A 25,775-nucleotide genomic window follows, 5' to 3' on the forward strand; every position below is an offset into this window, starting at 1 on the left:
TCACATCTAATTTCTTCCTGGAGAATCCTTCCCTGAGGGTCCCAAGTCTCTAGGGCTCTCTCCTTTCCAGAAATTGGCACCTATACTTTTGAATGTATGTGTAAATAATATTATATGAAACAATAATCAATTAGTATTTATTAAACAACTACAACTTAATTATTTCATCTCCCATTACCATGCCTTTGAAGAAGTTTTCTATTCTCCATGCTTCATTTCCTATTAGAATCCCCAGCTGTCTTCAAGGTTCAGCTTAGATGCCACCTCCTGATTTTCCTAATTGTTACTTCCACTTCGTCTTTCCTGAATTTACATGTTTATTTCTCTGACTATATGCCCATAAATGTGTAAGCTTCTTAGAGACAGGAATTGATTTGGTTTTGTCTCTATAACTCTACCACCTAGTACAGAGCAATTGTTTGTACAATTGGAGAAAAGGACCTTCGAGGTCATCTCATCCCCAGCTTCTTAAATTATGGTTCATAATTCCATATGGGGTCTCATAACTAAATGTGGGTGTTTTCAAATTATGATTTATTATTAGCAAATGTTTGATTTGTATACTTATTTTATATACCTATACACCTGGGGTCATAAAAAAATTTTTCAGGCTCTTTAAAAAGAGGTTGTGAGTGGAAAAAGTTTAAGAGACCTTGATCTAGTCCACATGAGGTTCAGGGAGAAGTGACTTTCTTGAGATCATATAATAGTCAATAACTATTTCTTAAATGCCTATTATGTACTGGCCACTGTACTACATACTGAGAACACAATACAGAAAAAACCCAATCCCTCTTCTCAAGGACTTTACACTCAAGTGCATATTAGACAATGCTAATTAGTGGGAGAGATTAGTTTCTAGTGTGGGTTCTTTCCTCTACACCAGAGGTTCTCAAACTAGGCCCGTGGGCCAGATGCAGCTGCTGAGGACATTTATGCGGCCTGCCAGCTTGTGGCAAATGGGCTGAGGGGCAGAAACAGTGTGAGCTTTTGTTTTTACTATAGTCCGGCCCTCCCACAGTCTGAGGGACAGTGAATTGGCCCCCTATTTAAGAAGTTTGAGGACCACTGCTCTATGCTATATAAATTAACTTATCCTGCACTATTACTTTACTATTTTACATGTATATTTCATGAATGAATGAATGAATTAAAGATGAAGCATTTTTAAGCTCTTAGCCTTGATCTACTGGAGAAGGAAATGGCAAATCACTCCAATACCTTTCCCCCAGAAACCCCAATATGAAGTCAAAAAGAGTCAGACATGATTAACAATTGAACAACCACAATAGCTCTTATTATGTGCCAACCACTATACTAAGTGCCAGAGATACCAACAAAAGCAAAAGAACAATCTCTGCCCTCCAGGAGCTTACATGCTAAGGGGGAAGACGGACACTAAAGGGAAGCTTCAAGGGATGGAAGGAGAGGAAATGCACAATAGTATGGCTTGGAAATAGCTTAGAATTATCACTGAGACTTGGTTCTGATAAGGTCAGAGGTCATCTCTCCTTTCAGTGGCCCCAGTGAGATGGAACACTTTTCGAAGGAGTGTGGATTCTGTCTATCCTACAGTATCCTTAAAGTACCTAACCTATGCATCTAGTAAATGATCAATTAGTTTACTATGATAGATAAATGAATGAATGTCTCTAGTATAGATGGTGGAATTTCCCAATAAAACAGAAATTCTATCAGACTTTGAATTAAATGAAACCCACAAATGTGACAGGAAAACATTTTACAGAACTGTCAATCGATCCCTGTCTCCTCACAAGAAGAAGCAACCAGATGCAAAAAACCTCAAGACCTTCATCTTCTCCCTTTCCTCTAGATATGACAGGAATCTAGAATAATCATTTAAAGATACAATTCAGAATGTCATCATTGAGCTTATACAGCATTTTCAGCAATACATTACACACATGAAGGATGCCAGAAAATATTATAACAATTTTTGACCTTTGTATACAGTATGGTTGGGAGGATAGATCTCAAATGCCAGCTTCTGCCAGGTTTTCCCAACACGATCCCACCCTTCAGAAGTCTCTAAATTTACATTTTTACCTTTTCTTCATATATCTTATGTATACCTATTTGTAAATAGTGTTGGCTCCCTCATTAGAAAGCAAGCTTCAGGAAGCTTATACAGGGATTGTTTTTATCTTTCTGTGTAGTTTCAGCTCTTAACACAATGTCTGGCACATGGGAAATATTTAATAACTCAGAGGTTTTTAGCCTGGGTTCCATGAACTTGTTTTTATATTTCAATTATTCTATTCCAATAAAATTAATTTTCCTTGAAATCCTTTTGCATTTTATTTTATACATTTAAAAACACTATTTCTAAGGAGAAGTTCATGGGTTTCTCCAGAGAATTACAGTGGTCTATGACACCAACAAAGTAAAGAATCTCTGTAATAAGCACTTGTAGAATAATCAATTAATAATCAGAGAGTACAGTATACAAGAAAGTGAATTACATGGTGCAAACTATGAATGCTATAAAAATATCAGAAAAGGGGGAAATCGGTGGGAGCTAGAGGGAGAAGGTATTCCAAGTTCAGAAAAAGACATGAGCAAAAATATTGAGAGAGGAACAGACAATGCACGTGTAGGGACTTCAGTGAGTAGAATAGTTAGGCTACATCAAAGGGATCTTACAAGGCTTGACAGCCCATAAATCCCTTGTTTTGGACCTCCTGCTGTGGCCCCTGGCTCTTGACCTGGCTACTGTTCAGCAACATGTGCGTGGTAAAGAAGAAGCCAAGATTCCCCTACGAGATTTGTTTCACTGCCAGTCCCAACATCTGTCCCCTTTGTGGTGCCAGGCAGAGGTAGCCAAACTTCCTGGGTCTGATAGTGGGACAGATCTGATAATAGAAAAGTTTGTCCTATTTCAGGGAGACTTACTGGCTCTCCAGATGACAGGAAGCTTCCTCCCCTAGCTCTGGTTTGGTGGACAATTTTACTAATCTTACTACTGGGGATATCATCCTTGTGGAGTCTTTAGATAGAAGGGGATGAAAAAGTTCCGCTATAAGGGCAGGGTGTCCTGAAAAGTGTTCTAAGATGAAAGCAAAAGATTTTGATGTTATGTGCTAACTTCATTACTCACTGGTCAGGGGGCTGGTAGGAAGAGTAGCATTTTTTAATTCTAAAATATGTGGAATGTAAAACCAGTCACAATTTTTTCTTTCAAGACTTGTTTCTCTTTAGTTCATCTCATCTTGTCAAGTTGTAAAAGCTAAAGGCTCGAACTTTTAGTTGCCAGTTTATAAATATAGCCAAAGAGATCAAAATTGAGAAAGACTTAGTAAAATAAATATAAGTACAATGCGTTGTAGATAATGTTAATTTGTTGTTTTCTAAGTCAATATGCTACCCACAGAGATCCATTTCTATTTGAGTTTGGTATCGCTGGACCACCAGCTGTCAGAGATGGCTACTTCCTTTTTGAATGGTTAGCTCCCTACCGGGGAGCTCATCTACCAGGAGCAGATAGGGTCCCAACTTTGCCATGACCACAGAAACATACAAAGCTTTGTTTTGCTTCATCTGGGAAGTCTTATGCATGAGAAGTTGAACAAGACTGTCATCAAAACTGAAAAAAAAAAAAAAAAAAAAAAAAAAAGAGGGGCATAGCAGATTCACCATTACAAGGAAATAGGTTTTTTTTGGACAGGTAGATGGTAGAGTGAGTGTCTCTGAAGTCAGGAACACCTCAGTCAAATCCAGCTTCGGACACTTACTAGTTGTGCGATCTTGGGCAAGTCCCTTAACTCTGCCTCACCTATAAAATGAGGTGAAGAAGGAAATGGCAAAACTCCAGTATCTTTGTCAGGAAAATTCCAAACGGGGACAAAAAGAGTCAGAAAGACTGAAATAACAACACCAACAACAGTGACGGGAAGGGTCTGTGATGATGATGTAGATTTTCAAGAAGAGGATGAGTTCCAGTCTTACCTTATCACTTATTAGTTATGTGATATTGGGTAAGTAGCTTTATATCTTGAAGTCACAGTTTTTCACAGCAGTGAAATGGGTATGGTAAGACTTGTATTATCTATCTCAAGAGGCTATGAGGTTCAAATGAAATAATTTATGTAAAGCATCATGTGAAAGTCATCTAATATTAGGCATCAAATGGTGCAAATTCTCTCAGGGATTCTCTCCTACAGAAACTAGACATCAGAAGGATTTCTGATAATGTTCCCATATTTACAGAGTTAACTATTTCTTGCTGTTTTTGTTTCATGATTGATTCCCAGAGTATTCCCTTTATCCCCTTAAAAAACCCACTCCACAATAACAACAGAAGGAGAAGTGAGATTTCAAAGATCTAAATCCTGGCTAGAATATCAGGCTAGATCCTGTATTATATGACCAAAAGAAGAACCTCTTGTGGTCTTATTTTCTTCATCTATGAAATGGATGTTCTGAGCCCTTAATCCATGTAATAGGGCAAAGAAAATGGAAGCATCAAATGTAGTTAGTTATTTCTGCTCTGCTCCACACTCTGAGATCTAACTTGAGGTACCAAGCTTCATCTAATTAGAAGATATTCTGTAATAGCTGCCTTTTATGGATTGTTTACAAGGGGTTTACACAATTTATTAATAGCCTTGATGTTTATATCTCCCCACTGGCTGATCTATTGGTTCTCTTAACAAGGCAAAAAAAAATCTCTCTTTTATTTTTCCTTCTAAGGAAAATCATAGAGAGAACTAAAGGCACATGAAGCTGTTCTAAGGAATAATGGGGTCAGAACCAGTTCAGATTCCCCTAAACACAATCATGTTTGGGGGCAGAAGAATAAGGCAAAAAGACTAAGCTTTCATTTCTAGCTGAAAAGGAGTTCAAGTCACTTAAAACTCTTTAGGTTTCTAAACTGTTTGGACAGGTATACATATATTGTATTTAATTTATGCTTTAACATATTGAACATGTATTGATCAATCTGTCATGGGGGGGAGGAAAGAGGGGAAAAATTAGAACAAAAGGTTTGGCAATTGTCAATGTTGTAAAATTACCCATGCATATATCTAGTAAATAGAAACTATTAAAATATTTTTTAAAAAAACTCTTTAGGTTTCTGTTTCTTCACTTGTAAATCACCTAATCCAACATTTTACAGATGAGACTAATGAAGTGAGAGATGTTAGGTGATTTACCTAAGGTCCCTTTCATAGTTTGGAGGTAGAATGGAGGTAGAATGGCCACAAATGATTTTTAAAGGCCCAAACATCTCTAATATCCCATAATTCAATAGACCTATAGAAATTAACTGGGAATGTATAGCATCTGAGTCAGCACAGAACTGAAGGAATAAAGAAAATTCCAGAACTGCAAACTCTCCTAAGGTTTATTTTCCAGCTAATGGGTAGAGCGCAATAATGCTGGGAAGGTGACCAGATTTAACTAATCAAGTACTCACCAACTGAGGCTCTGCAGGCCTATAGCCAAAGTCTACATTAGGCCAATTACTCTGTCCTGGATGGTTTAGACATTCCCCTGCCTGGAAGCAGAGGGCTAGACTGGATGATCTCCAGAGGTACTGTCCAACTCTAGCATCTTGTGACTTGGATCCAAGAAGTCACTTGTGGCTCTTTTCATCAGCAAGTGGGATCCCCAGTGCTAAGCTGAACTGTTCATTAACGACTGTGGGAGTGTCCCTAAAAATCACCATCTCTAAGTGGAGCTGGGCAAAGGAGGCCAAATGTAGCCAATTATTGTAAACACCAGTATTGATTTCACAGTACAGATAATTCTCTGCATCTTAAGTTTTCATCTTGAAAATGGACATAAGAAGGATGCAATTTCATAACAATGCCATGGGTAACCAACCAAATTTACCTCAGAACCGTCTACAAGTTTTAGTTTAAAAAAATAGATGAACCTTTATTTTAAAAATCATCAAAAATAGGATTATAATACTTGAATCAACAGTGGTAAACATGCTTCAGCCCCTTTTCTGCCATAAACATCAAGACATCCTTCCCACCTTCCCCACATCCAAGGTATTGTTCTGGTCTCAGTACTTACCATCCACTGGGTTGAGGTAGTCATGAAGGTGGGGGGCACCTGTAGCTCCTCCACCTTGCATCAAGAGGTCCCCATAAGGGCCTGGGTGGCTCGCCATGAGTGTCATCTGATGGTAATAATCTGAAGGGTTTGCACCTGGAGGGGGAAGGCCAAAGAGGCCTCTCTCTTTAAGGTGCTCATGGGCCACTAGGGGAAGGGAGAAAGGAGAAGAGGGAGAAAATTAATTAAGATCTGACACCAACCCTAATTTTTCCCTTTGAATAGGGAAAAAAATAATGTCTTTGGAACATAGTAGTCTCGATTCAGTTCTCTTCTCCTCTTCCTCTCCTTGAACTCCCACAGAACCTTCCTCCCCCTCTCAAGCATCTCATTCAGTGCTCTGCTAAAGTTCCATATGGGGTGTGTTTCTGTTGATAAAAGAGACCAGGCCTGCCCCTCCACATTCCTCCATTTCCTCAAATTTATAAACAGTCTCTCTTTTGCTCCCTGTTCTCCCCACACTCAGAAAACCAAGGCTCCAGTAGAAACTGGGAGCTAACGGGCTGTCAGCATCTGCATCCTAGCTGATTTGGTTTCTAAAGAAAAAAGAAAAGGAAAAAGAAGTCACTGTGGACACCAGACGATTGTAGCCCAGTCAACGATAGCTATGTCTGAAAATTCGAGTAAAGACCTAATGCCTGGTGCTTGTTAAGTTCCTTGGCTAGATAAAACCTCTCGGCTGCCAAAACTCATTATGGCCTCTTTCTCCACAGCTGAAGTTTTTCAATCCTGCTTTCCCCAGATCCCACAGTCCCTGACTGATCAGGGAATAGGAGAAGAGGGCAAAGCTTCGTTTATCAAAGCAAACAATGGAATTCATGTAAAAATATGGAGTCAGCATGCAAGGGCTCAACCCACCATTCTAACCTTTTCTTCTCTCCCCTAACCAATCCACCACTCCAGCTGAGCTTGTCTTCTTACTAACCCAATGGACACCTTACACTAATTTTATTATTTTCCTCCTTCTCATTTTTAAAATATCATTATCAAAAAGCATTTCTTAAATGCTCACTATGTGCCATGTCTTGTGCTAAACACCAGAGATACAAAGAAAGGCAAAAAGGTTCAGCTAAATGATGATTATTGAAAGACACACTAGAATAGGCTGAGAAGAGAGTGAGAGCAAAGGCGACTGAGGTAATGATTGATTATTGATAGCTTCTTCTAAGAGTCAGGCAGACGAGAAAGGAGAAGTGATTTGAGGGGATGGCAGACTATTGGAATAGACAACACTATGCCTCAGAAATATGAGATTTTGTACTCAGTGGTCCTTGGATGGAGTCTTAATCAATCAATCAATCAACCAATAAGAAATTATTAAATGCCTATTCTGCACTAATCATGGTTCTTGTTACTTATGTAACCTTGGGCAATCAATTGATATCTCAAGACTTCAGTTTCTATAGCTGTAAAATAAAGGTGTTGAAGTAGAGAATCTCTAAAGTTCTTTCAAAAATGTATTTAAAATGTATTTATTTTTTCATGTCCAGTAGAAAAGTCAGTCTAGGTTCCATCTATGTCTAAACTGACTATGAATTGTGAATTAGACAGTAAACTGTTCACTGGCATTTTAAAAGTGGTGTGTGTGTGGGGGGCAAGCATTTCAACTACTAATGTTCTATCTCAGAACAAAATTAGTATGATTCTATGTTTGCAGTGACTACTCCAAGACCCCTCAATTTAGCCCATTACTCACCCTCAGCTGGGCTGAGGCCTCGTGCTGCTGAAATCATGGATAGGGTAGGACTGCTGTGCATGGAGCGGAGGTAGTGTTCCATGTGAGGGTTCACGTATGGGTGAGGGGGGTTGAAGGGTGATTCTCCAGGACCTGCAGGATGTGGTGAAAGCCGGATGAGGGAGATGTCAGAGATAACAGGGCTACCACTCAGAGTAGGAGGCCTGTAGGAAGACAAAAAAAATATATAGATAAAAAAGCTTTGTCTTGATATATTGGGTGACATATTAGGGGGTTGGGGAAAAGAGGTAAATGTTCCTTCCCCCCCAACTGAGAATCTTGATGCAGAGTCATCCAACATCACAAAACTTGTAATTGAAAGATTATTTTCACTACAAAGGGATCATGCAATTATAGATACAGCATTGAAGAGGACCTTCAAAGTCATTGAAAACTTACACAAACTGATGCAAAATAAAATGAGCAAAACCAGGAGAGCACTGTATCCAGTAACTGCAATACTATAGATAATCAACTGTGAGTGACTTAGCTATTCTCAGCAGAGGGCAGCTAAGTGGTGAGGTGTCCTCATACACTTCCTTGGTGTGAGACTCAGAGCAAGTCACTTAACCTTATTTGCCTCAGTTTCCTCATCTGTAAAATAAACTAGAGAAGGAAATTACAAACCACTCCAGTATCTTTGTCAAGAAAACTCCATATAGGGCCACAATGAGTCAGTATGATTGAAACAACCCAACAACAACAAAAGTTCTCAATTATGTAAAGATCCAAGACAATTCCAAAAGACTTATAAAAAATGCTATCCACCTTCACAGAAAGAATTCTCAGAGTCTGAATGCATATCAAAGCATACTTTTTAAAAACTTTGTTATTCTTAAGGGGTGGGTTTTTTTGGGTCTAAATTTTCTTTTGCAACAGCTCATTTTCTTTTGCATGACTACATGTGTAAAATCTAAATTGTATTGTTCATCTTCTCAAGAAGTGAAGAGGAGAGGAAGAAAGGGAAAGAATTTGGAACAAAATTTAAAAAGAATGATTGGGAAAATTGTTTACATGTAATTGATGAAAAATAAAAATTAAATTGAATATTTAAAAAATCAAAAGATACCAACTACCTAATTTTACAAATGAGATCACTGAGGCCCAGAGACATTAAGTAACTCATGTGGAGTCAGATAATTTATAGGTATCTAAGACAAACTCTCAATGTTGGTCTTTTTTACTCCAAATCTAGTACTACACCATGCTGCCTCTCAATATAATCCATGTTTCTGCTTGGTTCTGAACATGAGATGTGAGCAAACATTACAGTCACTGTAATACTTTACAAAAAAGATTTTTAAAGGGTTCTAATAAATAATAACTAGCTTTCCTTCAACACTGTCTACAGTTATAGATCAGACCCAATGAGTTACTTCTCCAATAGAGGGAATAAGCTTCCAAATTTTGCTCATCAAGATTTATCTTTAAGTCTCAAAATATTTTACAACAGGTAGAATATCTGCTTCCCAAAGCAATTATGTGGAAAGTCCTCTGCAAATCTCAAGGTAATTTATGTATATATGAGTTATCACTATTGTTTTGTAAACCTTTTGTTCTATAGGTATTCATAAAATGTTTTCTTCCTAAATTATGACATTAAATTTGGATTGCATATTTTTAAGTATGAAAGATACTATGGTGAAGGAGAAGGAGGGAGGGCCTATAATTATCTTCAGAAATGTTGACCTTTACATAGATGATTCTTCTCATATCATATCATCCTACTGTCTTGAATTCTTCAACTTCTATGACTTCTACCTTCTATCTTTTTTTTTTTTTTGCTATCAATCAGGAATATCCCACTTTAGATCTCCTCTTGAAACTTTTCTTCCTCTAAGATCCTAAACTCTAAATTGCCTTCTCTCCAAAACTTTTGCCCATGTTTACAACTGTCTGATGAATATTTCCACCTAGATGGACATCTAGACAGCAAACTCATAAAACAGAGTAAATACAAAACTGAACTCGTCATCTTTCCCACTAAGTTACTCCTTCTATTTATAGTTTTCTCTTTGCTAATTGTACCACTACCCTCCCCATCTCCCAGTCTTTTAACCTTAGGATTCTATTTGATTGAGGACTTGAGGAAGAAAGGAAGGGTTGTGAAAGGGGAAACAGACATTGCTAAAAATAAAATTTATATATCTTTGCCAAACATGGTATCTTCTTTCTATAATTTGTTGCAGAGGATGATATTAGCACTAATCAACAGGACATTTATTTTGAAAAGACTTAAAGAGAATAAAATGGCTATCTTCAAACACCTGAAAGACTTTCATATAAATAGGGGAGTAGATTTACTTAGTGTGGCTTCCAAAGGCAGAAGCACAGACAATGGACTGAAGTTAGATCTCAATGGATTGAGAAGGTGTAATATAAAGAGGGATAAAGATGAGGCCTGGAAGTGGATCTGTGCTTTCATTGGAACAGAGAATTCCTGAGTGAGAAAATTCCATCTACTAATGGTACCTTATTTCTAATTTATGATCTTAACAAATTGCTTCAAGTTAAAGATGCCACACATACCAGCAACAAGTGGCCTGCAACTCTCCAGAATGCAGCCTGAACCAGTTAAAAGTCTATTTTCTGATTTTCATGTGTTGCTGTATTAATAAAAAAAGAAGTATATAAAAATGAGTTTTTTATTTTCCTATCCTATTTATTTGTTTATGATATATCAACCTGAAACTACATTTTAGTTAAAAGTATTTTTCACTAAATCTCAATAATAACTATGATAACATATTCATCTTTTTTGATCTGACAGTATAAGCAGTATTCCACATTCATAATCCCTTGCATTAGTAAATATTACACAATACAAAAAAATTACAAAATACTAAAGCTTAATGTATCAAGTAGCATCATTTTATTATGATTCCAAAGTTCCTTATTTCAGTTTTAAAATTTGAATATATTTCTACTACAACCTACAATGCAATATTCTATTCTCTAAGTTTTGGAGCAGTAGAACCAATAGGTTAGTGAGTCAGTTTTTCCAAGAGGTCTGCAAGCCAGAAGAAGTACCACCAACTCCCATGGAATATTGGAAGAGTTGATTTGTATTTTGTAATAATCAGGCTTAGTATTGCCTCATATTAAACTTTATAAGCACATACAAGATAACTCTATTTTGCTTTTCTTCTTTTCGCTTTATAAATTATGTTGGGAGAGAAGGAGAAACCATGGGAGGAAAAAGAAGTGAACATAGTATGTTTTGATTTATCTTTAGTCTTTATAGTTCTTTTTCTGAATGCAGATGGCATTTTCTGTCCAAAGTCTATTGGCATTGCTTTGGATCATTGAACAGCTGAGAAGAACCAAGTCTTTCATAGTTGATCATTGCACAGTCTTGCTGTTATTGTGTACAATGTGCTGAGTTTGCTTCGCTCATTTGGTGTAAATCTTTCCAAGCTTTTCTAAAACAGCTTTTTCATCATTTTTAATGGAACAATAATATTCCATTATCTTCATATACCATAACTTGTCCAGCCATTCTCCAAGTGATGGATATCTACTCATTTTCCAATTCTTTGCTACCACAAAAATTGCTGCTGTAAACATTTTTGCATATATGGTCCTTTTCATTCCTTTATGAATTCCTTAGATACAGATCCAACAATGGCACTTCTGGGTCAAAGGGTAGACACAGTTTTATAGTCCTTTAGGTATAGTTCCATATTGCTCCCAGAATGGTTGGATCATTTCACAACTCCACCAACAATGCATTAGTGTCCCAGTTTTCCCACATCCCCTCCAAAAAGTATTGTTTTCTAAGTCAATGTGGATTCTGGGTATGTGACCTGCAAGGATTCCTCTTTTTCCTTTTCTATTTTGATTTACTTTGATTTTGATGCCACTGACCTAGAACATTGAGAGGTTAAGAGTAGGTACTCAGAGTAACACTATCAGTGTCAGAGGTGGGCCCCGAACTCAGATATTCTTAACTTGAATCCCTCTATATACCATATTCTTCTTTTAATATGACAAATTAAAATGGTCAGAAATGAGACAAATAATATAATATGATATAATAAATTCCCCTTTACTAGAAGTATTTAAGTAAGGTTAGGTGGTCAACTCTGGGAGGTGTTATCAAGGATATTCCTGAAGAGGGTGGGATTTTGGGGTAGATAACCTTAGTAAAGGGAGATGGTTTATAGTGATCAATTCCCAATCTCCTGGGTTCCCTTGTGACCATGGTTCTGTGTTTGTGAGACAGTTGGCTGGGATCTGGGGTGCAATCTGTGGCTATGGAACAGAGCAGAACTAAGTGGCCCACACAAGAATCAAACCCAAGAATCTTGGCCTTTATAGCCTAGGGCTCTAACCAATAGCACTCAACAACCACAGAAGAGCTTTCGCATGACAAGCTGATGATTACATGGTGATTTAAAGCCACCTAACCTCAGTCTGTGTTACTCTAAAGCCCTGGAATTTCATAGATGACTCAGGCCCTTCCCAAATGACCCATTTTTAAATGGGATGGCCTGGAATGAAGTGAGTTCATGGCACCACCCTGGCTGTAGTTAGAATCCCAGGGATGGGGCCTACCACTGACAGCAGCACCAGAGACCAGATTTCCTGAAGCTGTTTGCCTCTGGGCTTCTGACAAGACTGTATGAAAAGCCATCAATTCATGAGGCCTTAAGGGGTAGGTGGTAGGTAGAAAGAGGGAGGAAGGGAGGGAAGGAGTCAGAGTTTAGGTTATAGATTGGTTGGGAATTTTGTTTCTGCATCAACACAGCTCCATGTGGAAAAAATGAAACTGGCCCTTTTCTCTTCCTCTTGCCTCCCCTCCAATGTTGTCATTAAGAAAACAGTTAGCTAATTTTTTTTTTCTAATGAAGACTTTGCAGAAATGCTTTTCTTTCATGAAGCTCCTTGGTCTCAATCCTGCTTGGCCCAAGGACTGTTGTCAGATCTGGCCTTGTGCCTAAAATCACAAAATCACAGAATCTCAGACTAAGGCTATGTAGTCCAACCCCCTCCCCAACATCAAGTGAAATGACCAAAATGGTGGAATGGAATGGTAGCGTGGGGAGCAGGCAAAGAAATAAAGAATCTACATAACTCCCAATTTTGGTAACTGGTTATAGAATAAACAAGCATTGGCTACAGAGGATGACCAGGTTTAAGAAGAAGCTGTTTTATACCATGAGGAGAGCTTTGGATTTTGAATTAAGTGGTTATGCTTAGGGTTTAGGGCTCATTTGCCTAAGATTCCACAGTGATGTAGTGGCAATACTGGAATGAGAACTAGAGAATCCCAGCTCAGTGTTTTCTCCTACTAAGCCACAGAATTTTTTTTCTCTTGAACTTCTAAAACATTTAATTTACTCTATTACTCATTAGCACATATTTACTATTTGTCCTTTTTTTTCCCCTCAAAGACAGGGAATCTATACTGTATCCCATAGCACACTTGTAGTGTTCTTTTATTAACTGAATTCTTGATCTATGTGATCTAAGAAGGTCTAAGTGGCTCTGATGGGATGCTTGAATAGAGATCAGCTAGGAATCAGGAAGCATGTGCTGTCCAGGGCTCCCATTAGAGTTGATGCTAAATTCTAGTATGAGAATTTCATAAAATTATTATTTATTTCCTTTTAATCAGGAACCAATAAAGAGATCCTCATATGTAACATATGTGTTGTCTGAACAAGCTCTAAAAATGGTAGACTTGTTAACTATTAATTAATTAATCCATAGACTAGTGTAATCAGGGCTGTGAGACTAAACATTCGTGAGTAGGATGACATAGAAAAGCAAAGGCGGAGATGAGACTCAATAAGACATGCTCAGGTCAGTGGGAATATCAGCTTGACTAGAGTGGAATTAAGCTATTTGTAGAAATTCAGCTCCGGAAGGGACCTTACAGGTTATCAACTCTGACCTCTAACTGGCTTATCATATGGTTTATTTACTAGAAAAAATATTCTGTTTCTGGGAGACTTTTTTTAGGACAGAGGCAAGAGGAAGGGAAAAAATGGCCATGTTTTTCTATTAGCTGCATGCTGGAACTGCCTGATTTTCCATACTACTTCCCAGTGGAAAAATAATACTATATTAGAGTTGACCTGCTTCTAAAAGATTCTAAGAGATTATAAAAAGTGTATAAGATGTCTGGGATACCCATATCGTTAGCAATCCACACATTTCAGGAAAAAATGCAGTGATTCTCTCATTCTCTTTTCTATGGATTTTTTTTGGAATCAGTTGATATTTCTGAGATCTCATTTCTTGTGCATTTGATCCCTGAGTCAAACACGATTCCCCTAGTCCATAGTTTATGTGTGCCTTTAATGAGAAGGTCATCATTGATCTGAAATCACTCCCCAAACTTGAGAACCCGGTGACACAGATAAAATGAGCTTTTTGTCCACTGCCCTTTTCTCTTACAGATAATATTTAAACTTTAGTGCAACATTGTACATTGGACTGGGAATCTGAAAACCTGGTTTCCAGCTAGTTCTGCCTCTGCCTCTGACCTAGCTATGTGACCTTGGGAAAGATACTTCCCTTTAACAAACCTCAGTTTCCTCATCTTAAAATTAAGCAGGTGGACTGTATGATTTTTCAGATCCATTTTGACTCTATTATTCTATCATCAATTCTCTTATCTGGCCTGGTATCATTGTTCGATATTACCCATAAACAAACATCAAGAAGGGTAATGGAATCCAGATCTTCTCAGAAATTAGGGAATGTCCAAAGTCTGATGGTTGAATCCTAGCAGAGGTTTAGAAAATTTGGAGAGTATGAGAAGTGTAGTAAAGAAGAGGGAGAGAACAACAGAACACTTTTCTTGGAAAAGCTAATCTTTTTCTTCTGGATCTTTCTTTCCATGAGATTCTGAACTAGCTCTTACAATAAATCTCAGATTTGTTTATATTTCCACTGTCACTGTTCTAGATACATCATTATTATCATATTAATATATGATTCCACTTCTCCATACCACTTCATTTTTCGTGTCTGAACAGAGAATAAAGAATGTTGTTCTCCAGTAAACAACAGCAGCGAGTCTCCCCTGGCCTCCCAAATATACTTCTGGATGCAGAGTGATTGTGTTATGAGGTGAAGAATTTAATTGTAAGGAAACCCCAGAAAGCAAATATAAAATATAACTGAGTGCATGACAAATGTAGAATATGTTTAGAATAATGCACCTGTTTAACCTATATTGGATTACTTGCTGTCTAGGGGAGAGAGAAAAATTTGGAACACAAGGTTTTGCAAGGGTGAATGTATTTTGCATGTATTCTGAAAAAATAAAAGGCTATTATATGAAAAATGATGACTGATAGGAAAAGATTTGTCAGCAAAGTTAGAGAGAAAGAAATCAGGAATGAGACAGAAGAGGGGAATAGATGAAAAGAAGTGTACATGGAGTGGACCTCCATGGCATAGAATCACCAGGAGGCTTGGTAGGATTCTGATAATCCAGAACTCATAGCAAAAACATCTACAGATGACCATTTACCAGGAGCTGGCACAGGGAATGTCTATTCTGGGAGAGAGTTCCATATATCTCTATGAGCCAAATAACACATATTTGTTATACCGGATATGAGAGTCTCAAAGGAGGTTTTGTCCATCCTTTAATACACTGTGGCATTAATGAGGTCTTTAAAAAAATTATCATTTAATCTCTTGGGAGATAGTAGTGCATGGGGTAGGATGGAGAATGATTCTATTTTCCAATTATTTCTTCTTGTTATTTACCTTAATTAAGTGCTTTACTACAGGATATCTGATTCTTGCCTGCTTCACAAATATAATATATACTGATATGAGGGTTTGAGCTATAATCTAGATAGTAATATTACTGCAAACATCTTACATTGATGCTGGATAGCAAGAGTATCCAGAATAGAGGACCACTCTAGCTACAATTGTAATTACTTTAGCTTATTCCCTCTTCTCCAAATTTAGGTAAAGGCCTTAATTCCTTCCTCACATATTCCTTAAACTCTTCCCTTTAAAGCCTGTGTTTGGTGTTTATGTTAGTTTATTATTATATTACATTTATATTATTTTTATGTTTATTATATTGGAAATATTACATTATATAGTATATATATTATAAAGGAAATTAATGTTATTACATAGGAAATATAATAATATTTTTATTATTATATTATTAATTTATTATATAAAATAGAGAGGAAGAAGGAGGGAAAAGAAAGGGGAGGTGGGGAAGAGACAGAGAGGAGAGAGGAGGATGGATAAAGGAAGAGGGAGAGAGAGAGAGAGAGAGAGAGAGAGAGAGAGAGAGAGAGAGAGAGAGAGAGAGAGAGAGAGAGGGAGAGGGAGGGAGGAGAGAGAGAGAGAGAGAGGGAGAGATAGAGACAATGAGGGGAGCAGAGAGAGAAGGCTCTTGGTTAAAATTTCCTGAAATCCCTAATGAAATGGCCCAAATTCTAACTTCCATATATCTGACGAGATAACTCTAGTTTTGTCTTTCTAGGATCTCCACTTACGGAGTCTCCCATTTTTGAAAACTTTTTTGTTATATATCTGTTACTCTTTCATCTCCCTCTAGAACATAATATTATTACCACTTTCTTTGTCTATTAAGATTGCTTCCTAACAGGTTTTCCTAGCTCTATTGTCCCCTCCCTTTTTTCTTCTCTTATCCTTTTTATTGGCACCAAACCTATTCTATGCATGGTTTTCCTATTATTCCTTTTCTTAAAAAAAACTTTGGTGATTCTTTTTTTGCTTATCAAGTAAAATTCAAACTTTTCCCTCTGTCTGACATTCAATGCTTTGCCAAGTTTGATTCAGTCCTACATTTTCAAACTTATTTAAGACTCCCCCTTCATGCACTCAATACTCCAGCCAAAATATACTACTCACTGACTTCTGATCAAAATCTGGAAAAGCTTTTCTGCTTCATGCCTTTGCTTGCATAATGTCTTCCTTCCTTCTTCTTGTTGGGTCAATAGACAGACAATATATCCTTTAAGGTCTAGCTCAGGTGCCATTTCCTTTACTAAGTATTCCCTGATAGCGAAATCTTGACTTTCTCCTCTGAACCTTACATGGCACCTTATTTCACAACTCTCTAATCTACTTATTTAGTATAATCACTTTTTCTGTAAGTTTCTCATCTCCTTATATGACTATAAAGTTCCAAGATGGCAGGTACCACATCTTATCTAAACTTTTTATCCTTTTCAACTCCTGCCAAAGTTCACTGCTTAACCAAGTTTTTGGAACTGAATTTTATTGATAGTCACCTTTGCAAACTTCCCTCATTTGATTTGGAAAAGCGGAGAGGAAGGGGGAAGGAAACAAACATTTAGTAAGAGCTAACTATGTGCCAGCTCATATGGGATAGCTCGATAATAGAACATTAGGCCTGGAGTCAGGAAGATTTGTTCAAATTTGACCGGAAATACTTGCTATCTGTATGATTCCAAGCAAATCACTTAACCCCTATTTGTCTCAATTTCTCGTCTGTAAAATGGGGACATATTGGAGAAGAAAACGCAAAATACTCCAGTATCTTTGTCAAGAAAAGCTCATGGAAGTCCTTTAAGTCCATGTAGTATTGGACACAACTAAATGACTGAACAACATATGTCACTTCTATGGTAAGTGTTTTACAAATATTATCTCATTTGATCCAGTGGCAGGGGATATTGCTTGTGAATGCAAAGACTAAATCCAGTGAGGAGATTGATATTATCACCCGATAGATAAGGGACAAACAGGGTATAGGGTCAGAGTGTGGCATTTCAATGAATTGAAATCTCAAACTTTAGTCACCCTGCTCTATAAAGAAAGAGATGTGTCTAGCCAGCATGACTATGCTCTGAGTGTGTGTATAGATATATTTATGTTTTAATAAACTGATGGCAACAACTCTGGGAAGAAACCCAAATTTCCTAAGAGTTGTTTATGATATGAACTGGAAGCCTGGACGTCGGAGCCCGTAGTCAGTTCTGCCTGACTTGCAAGGCCTCAACGCCCTTTGCAAGGGCAGGGGGAGGGAGTGTCACAAAAATGGTCTCAGTTCAGGGAACCCAGCACTTTATATTTCTTCTCCTTGCTTGCTTTCAAATGCCTCTCAAGATGACAGTTCATCAACCCAACCCAAATGTGCATGGTTGGCTGTAGGGAAGATGAGATAATTTAGCCAGTCTCTCTGAGCCTGAGAGAAGAACCTAAAATGCATCTGAGGACAAACAATGGCCTTCCCCGTCTTTCACATGGAGGCTCAGATACCATTAGATACTATTTAACTGGAACTATGTTCTATTCATATTTGCATCTCTCCCCATTCTCTACCCCTCACTCCCAACACAGGTACTTAATAATATTTGTTGAATGAAAGCTCATCAGTAGAATTATTAAGCATTTACCTGAATTCAGTGCTGTGCTAAGCTCTCTTGAAAGAAAATTAACCTTATCATAATCCCTGCTTTTTAGAAGTTTTAACTTAAAGCAGAGCCACTGATAGAGATGACCAGTTAAAAGAGGTGAGTAGAGGGGCACCTAGGGGTGCAGTGGATAGAGCATCAGCCTAAAATCAGGAAGACCTGAGTTCAAATCTGGCCTCAGATTCTTACCATATCCTAGCTGTGTGACCCTAGGTAAGTCACTTAACCCCAATTATCTCAGGGGAAAAAAAAAAAGATGTATGGTAAAATAAAAGCAGTCACTAGCATTGTAACAGTTAGTAAAGTGAATCCATTATATACAATATACATCATATACATTTAAGGACAGAATGGAGGGAATAAGCATTTAAATAGTGCCTACTGTATACCATACTCTATATAAAGTGCTTTTTACAAATATTATCTCATTTGATTTTTACATCAACTTTAATAGGTGATCCTATTACCTCTATTTTATAAATTAAAGTTAAGGAAACTGGTTAAATTACTTGCTCTGGGTCACACAGATAATAAATATAAATGTATAAATTTGAACTTTAGTCATCCTGACTCAAGAGCTATTTTATCCATTGTGTCACCAGATGCCTACCTCAATAGAGATACACAGTGTGTTATAATGGAAAGATATCTGAGCTAAAACGCTGGCAACTTAGGTTCAATAGTTCAGTCACTAATTAGACTCTGAATCGCTTTTCTTCTTTGTGCCTCAGTTTCTTCTTATGTAAAATCATCTCCAAGGTCCTTTCCAGCTCTAACATTCTATGACACTAAGTGTGTTTTGAGATTTGGTAGGAAATGGCTAAAGATAAGCACATAATTGTTAAGGTGAAGTGGGGAAGAAACTTTCTGAATTCTGTATTCAGACAGCATAAGCTGGAGAAATTGTCAGCTTTATGGAAAACATAAGAAGTTGGAAACTTTTTGAAGTGAGGTGGGTTGGTGTTTCTAAGCAGGGGGAGGACATACCAGGCATATGGTACAGTTTGAGAGAAAGCAAAAAGTTGAAGCTTGCATGAAATAGAGAGGCATGTTTGCTGTCTGTGCCCCAGAAGTAGGCAAAGGGATAAAAAAGAATAGCAACAGAAAGAATGGTGACTCATATGTAAAGCCTTTATGTTGGAACTTCCCATCCAGGTGTTAAAACTTGAGATGAAAAAGGCTAAGTGAACAGCAAATGAAACCCAGCAGGGTCTCATTCAGGTGAAATCCAGGCCACTTCCCTTTTACTGAAGCTGGATAACTGACTCGACTCCACATGCTTCTGCTAGGGATGAAGAGTATATAATGTCAGCCTCAAAATTACTTAGCATTGCTAATAAAGACATCTCAGCATGCATGAAATCTAGAATCAAGTCAGCATAATACCAAATGACCTGGATTTTTAGCCTAAGGAATCAGGTTTTTGTAGGTTTTTTAAAAAGAGCACTGAACTTGACATCAGGAGACTTGGGTCATAATCCTGCCACTAAGCAGTTGAAGTGACTAGTCATTTCATTTCTCTGGACCCATAACAATAAAAATAGATTTTTAAAATTAGGAATTATATGTCATGTGTGGGTCATACTATTTATCTGATTCTCATTTTCTTCATCTATAAAATGAGTACCACAAACCATAGCATCTCTAAGGGACCTCCCACTTCGAACAATGCAAGTTGTTTCAGATGCCAGTATACAAAAAAAATTGTGACTTTAATTTAGGGAAATCCCTTCACCTTCATTAAAGTGAGCAAATTAAATTTTAGAGAACTGCCTAAAGCATTCAGAGTTTAAGTGACTTGCCTTGCATAGAGCTAGTAAGCTTCAAATGTGAGCTGTGAACTGCAAGATTCTGGTGCCAAACCCAGCAACTCCATCCACTATACTTCCTCTAAGAGAGCAATGAAAGTCAGTGTATGACAAAGTGAAAGGCTTTGTGGGACAGAATATAAATGGTATGACTGTTTAAAGGAAGGAAGAAATTAGTGGGGGCTCAAGAAACCAGAGTAAGTTTCATGGAAAAAGTGGGACTTTGATTCACTTAACCCCTTGAGGCCTCAATTTATTCATCTATAAAATAAGAAGGATGAACCAGATGGCTTCTGAAAGTCCTTTCAGCTTTAAAATCCACAGTCCTATGATTCTATAAACTTAAATTAGGGCTTGAAAGATGTATAAGATTAGCATTTGTGAAAAAATTAAGGGAAAACTTTCCAATTAAGGAGATGAGCATAAGCAGAGGAATAAAAAAAAATAATTTGTTATCCTAAAATCACTTTTAACCTATTGAAGCAAAGGATAAACTTCAATGAAAATGGGCGGAGTCCAAGGCAGATTTTTTTTTTCCTGAGGAGTAAAAATATCTATAGATCTGAAGACTTTTGGAGACTCTCATTATCACTACTGGAAAAACAATTCTAAGTTTATTCTCTTTTGAGGATGGATCTGGCAGATTCTCAGATCACATAAATAAAGGGTGGTATATTATCAGTAAGGGTTTGTTTTGGGATTTGTTTAGTGGAGGCAAGGCATTTTGTAAGTCCTCACTGATTCTATCTACATTCCTCTGGGAAAAAGAAAAGCCATAGGAGGAGGGTTTCTTGTACCTAAAAGAATCTGACAAGTGTTTAACAACTGGCTCTGGGGCAGAAGGAGAAAGATGAATACACGACACATTTTTAATTTTAATCTACATTAACATTTTCCCCATAACTTTCTTAACTTTAGATAATCAACAAATCAAGTCAGGGTTTGTGGTATATGCTGATTTCTGAAGTGCAAACTCTTGCCCTGAAATCTTAATAATCATCTTTTGTGAGCGAGTTTCAATTGGCTCCAGCACACTCCTGCTTGTACCCATGTTATAAATGAAGCCCCCAGAGATGAAAAAAATAAGTTCTCTAATCAAGAATATGTGTTAGAAGACAGTAAAAGGGCTGAAAAAAAGCACTGACAATTTTGTTCAAAATTCTGTCAGGCAGACTTCTTAGGAACCAGACCATGGTCTTTCCAGACCAATCTCATGTTAAGAATTACAAAGCATTTTTCCTCAGAGGCCTTGTGCGGTATGCAGTATAGTTATTATTAACCTTAGTTTGCAAATCAGAAAATAAACTCAACTATAGACATACAATTAGTGTCAGGGCTGGGATTTGGAGAGCACTTTTCCCACTACCCACATGCTGAGGTCTAGAGAACTTATGGTTTATAAAATCATACAGCAGAACTCAGGATAGAATATAAAAATCTTGTCTTATACCTAGTACATTAAGCAAAAAGGTCTTTTGCATGTGAAACAGAGATTGTAACTTTAAAAATGATATCTCCTTACATCCTCAAAGAAAAATGGGGAGGATTCAATTAGTGGAAGATGTTTAGATTAGATAATTAAGAATCATTTTAGAGGCTGCCATGTCACACTGTTGACTCTGATCCTGTCTAGATGTCTACCAGATGTGCATTTTAATTTTGTAATTCAAACAATATTTCCATCTGCTTTCCAGAGAATAGATACCTGTCAATTTGGGATGTAGATCCAAAAAAGGCAGCAGGAAGGATGAAATAGCCCCCAACAGTGTTACAATTCCTAATGGTGTCCCGGTAAATGTTTAGCAATTGACTTTCCTGCAACATAGAGGCAGCTAGATAACTCAGGGGATAGAATACTGAGCCTGTAGTCAGGAAAATCTGAGTTCAAATTCAGGCTGTGTAACTTTGGGCAAATCACTTAATCTTTGCTTGCCTTATCTATTGGAAAAGAAAATGGCAAACTACTTCAGTATCTGGTCCACAGGGCCACAAACATGACTAAACAATTAACTGACAATATGTACTCAGGATATACTGTCAAATTGAATCTATATTAATAACATTTTCTTCATCATTTTCTCAAGTTAAGATTCAATCAATAAAACAATAAACCAATCCCTAATTTACAGAATTTGCTGATTTCTGTGGTAGAAATGCTTACACCAAAAATTTTAATAATCAGCTCTTGAGAATCAATTTGAGGTAGCTCTAGCACACCCTTGTTTTGGGTTCTAGATTTTTGTGATTCACTTTCTTAATGCCCTCCCAGGCTAGGAACTGGTAATTTTGTGTTTAATATGCCAGAAAGGATGAATACTTTAAGCTTTGGATATGAAAATATTGAAGGGAGGATATCATTTAGATAGGTTCGCAGGGGTTAATCCAGTCCAAACTTCTCATTTTAGAAATGAGGAAACTGAGTCCTGGAGAAGTAAAGCATCTTGTCCAAGGTCACTTAGATAGATACTTCAAAATATGTGTATTTATGGTCTTCTGGGTGCCTGCTTCCACAAATGCAAATTACAACTCTTCTGTGCCTATTAACTTTCATAAGTTTCTTGGTTAAAAAAATAATCATAAGCAAGAAGTCTCTCCAAAAATGAGAAATGATACTAAGGTACATATGCAAAGCCTCATCAGTTTGTAGGAATTATTCTAATATGCTCTATAAACTTGGCTTCCTAGAAGCTATGGTCACTACCACTCAGTGATAAAGCATCAGAGAAGATTGTCTGTGGAGAGCTCAGATACGGAGCAAATCCATAATAAGAACTGGATTTGAACCCAGGTTTCCTGATTCCCAATTTGGTGATCCTTTGGATTGTTCAAATAAAAGTGATGTTCAAAATTTAAAGCACTACATAAATATTAGCTAACTATTATTATGAGGCAGCATATTATTATGAGGCAATCTCTGAGCCAGGAAGAACTGGGCTCAAATTGGCTCTGATATGTAATAGCTCTGTGACCCCAGATGAGTTTCTAGAGTCTCTACAGTCCCTAAGATTATAATTTACAGAGAGGGGGCCATCTTGCATCAATAAAGAGAGTGTCCACTTCCAATTATCATCATCATTGGTATTTTTTCCCCACTATATCACATCACTTTTCTTAAATAGAGGGCAACCAAGAAATTAACTTTTGATTCAGGACTCTCCCTAGCTTCCCATTTGGTGACAGTCTTTTGTCAACTCACATTCCAATTACTCCAGTTAAATATGGATGCAATGATCCTCTGGTATTAGGAAAATCTATACCATTGACCTTACAGGGAATGCTTTTTCTTATCTTTGATTATCAGACTTGCTCCTCCTTTTATTCAAAATAATGTGTGTATCATGATGTAGTACAAAAAAACTAGAATACAGGAAATTACCAAGTTCTAGACAAAACTTAGCATCTAACTGGACATAAAACTAAAGAAGTTATTCTGAACCTCAGTTTCCTTGCTTCTAAATGAAAGGATAAAGGGATAATGAGCCTAAAGCTGGAATAGACCACAAAGATCATCTCTCTCTTTTTATAGGTGAAGAAACTGAGGCCCAATAAAGTTAAGTGACTTGTCTAAAGTCTTTTGTTAAGATATTATATTGAACTCTATAGTTTTTAATATTCCTTCCATCTTTCAGAATCTGTATCATTGAACTCCTACATCATTTATGGTATAGTCCCCAAGCAATGTCACTTAATTATAGATGTCTTGTGTTATTTATATTTCTGTTCTAATCATCCCAACTAAACATTAAACTCCTTGAGGGAGGGCACCATGTCTTTCACTGCCTGGTACTCCACATAGCAGCTACCATAGTGCTTTGATCATGGGAAGAGCTCCTTAAATATGAACTGGGCAACTGATAGATCATGTTATAAATCCCCTAAAGAGTTATAATGTGTTAGGGAGAGCTTCTTGACCAGGGCCTCTATATGGTCTGATCTGTCCACTGAAACACAATGTTCATGGTAACAGGGGAAAAGTTTGTTGTTCCTTTCTCGTCTCCTAGCTTTCACACACGCACATGTGCTCACCCGCCTTCTCTTGGATTACATGGTCATTGACTTTACATAGAGTTGAAACCATGCTATGGATGATAGCTCTGGCTTAAAAATTTCTTCCATCCTGGTGCCAGGAGATTACTTACTGAGGGTGTGTTTTTCTCTACCTTCAGGCAAGATGCCTGCCTCCCACAAGGATCACAGAACCTGGGGAATTTTGACTGTGGCAGGTCATGGGATAGGATATGAGGAGTCATCTGGCATAAACCCAACTGGAAATTACTTCATCCATCTGAAAAATTATGTTCTTTTAAAAAATGCTGCCACTGAAGATTTTACTATCATTACAGATGAACAGTTGTAATAAAGCAGAAAATACACTAGAGTAGCAAACCTAGGTTCTGGCTCTAACTCTGTCAATAACTAGTTAATTTTAAACAAATGACTGAATGTCTCTGTACCTTAGTTTCCCAAACTGTGCCATGAAGCACATGAGAACATCTCTCTTATCTATTTCATAAAGTTGTTGGGAGACTCAAAGAAAGCAATGCCACACATAAAATTCATGATCTTCTTTGCCTTCTCCCTAAATTCCTGGTGGTAGTGTGTAGCACCAGGTTTTCTCCTTGAGAGAGTGTGGGTAGTGAAAAGTATTTGAGACCTAACTACGAAACTTGCTTCTCACACTTGTAGTTATATCATCAATGGCAAGCCACTTATTTTTTTGAGGCTCAGTTTTCTCCTCTATATGAGAGATATTATACTAATCTATAGTACATAGGTACTCAAAGTACCCACCTAAAAGGGATCAAATGGTTATGTTATTCTATGTGCTTTGCACATAGTAAGTGCTTAATAAATATTCATTAAGAGTAGACTGATTTCAGAAAAGCCTGAAAAGATTTACATCAACTATTGCTAAATGAAGTGAGTAGAACCAAGAGAACACTGTACATAGCAACAAGATTATATGATGATCAATTGGGATGAACTTGGTTCTTTTCAACAATGAGGTGATTCCAATAGACTTGTGATGGAGAAAGCCTTCCACATCCAGAGAGAACTATGGAAACTGAATGTGGATCAAAGCATAGTATTTTCACTTATTTTGGTGGTGGTTGTTTGTTTGCGTGTTTGTTTTTTCTTTCTCATGTTTTTTCCTTTCACTTTATTCTGATTTTTCTTGCACAGCATGGCAAATATGAAAATATGTTCAAAAGAATTACACATGTTTAACCTATATTGAATTACTTGCTGTCTATAGAAGGGGTTGGTGGGGGAAAGAGGGAGAAAAATTTGGAACACAAGGTTTTGCAAAGGTGAATGTTAAAAAGTTTTTGTGTATATTTGGAAAAACAAAGTTACTAAAATAAATGTCAAATTATTATCTATAATTTCCTAAACTGATTCACAAATGTCAAATTGATAAATCTATAAGACAAATATAGTCACATCATTCCTTTGATTAAAATTCTTTTTTTTTTCCTTTTTTTTGCTGATGCAATTGGGGTTAAGTGACTTACCCAGGGTCACACAACTAGGAACTGTTAAGTATCTGAAACTATATTTGAACTCAGATCCTCTTGAATTCAGGGCTGGTGCTCTATACATTGCACCACCTAGCTGCCCCTTTGATTTTAATTCTTTAGTGACTCCACACTGCTCAGTAAATGAAGTCCCAATTCCTCATCCCTGACATTCACAAAATCTGGCTCTTCCTGTTTTAGGACCTGAAGATTTAAACTTCTAGCCTGTATC

General features: G+C 37.2%; 1 protein-coding gene across 13 annotated transcripts in view; it reads right to left on the reverse strand.

Annotated features, from left to right (window-relative positions):
* Positions 1-25,775, reverse strand: part of GLI2 (GLI family zinc finger 2) — a 401,511-nt gene that overhangs the window by 67,491 nt on the left and 308,245 nt on the right. For all 13 annotated transcript variants that reach the window (XM_074301788.1, XM_074301782.1, XM_074301783.1 and 10 more), the window contains 2 exons: positions 7,781-7,983; positions 6,046-6,231 (listed from right to left, as the gene is read on the reverse strand). In XM_074301788.1, coding sequence (XP_074157889.1) covers positions 6,046-6,231; positions 7,781-7,983 — 389 coding nt within the window. The remainder of the gene's footprint in view (positions 1-6,045; positions 6,232-7,780; positions 7,984-25,775) is intronic.

This window comes from Sminthopsis crassicaudata, chromosome 3, assembly GCF_048593235.1.
Source record: "Sminthopsis crassicaudata isolate SCR6 chromosome 3, ASM4859323v1, whole genome shotgun sequence".
Classification (NCBI taxonomy): domain Eukaryota; kingdom Metazoa; phylum Chordata; class Mammalia; order Dasyuromorphia; family Dasyuridae; genus Sminthopsis; species Sminthopsis crassicaudata.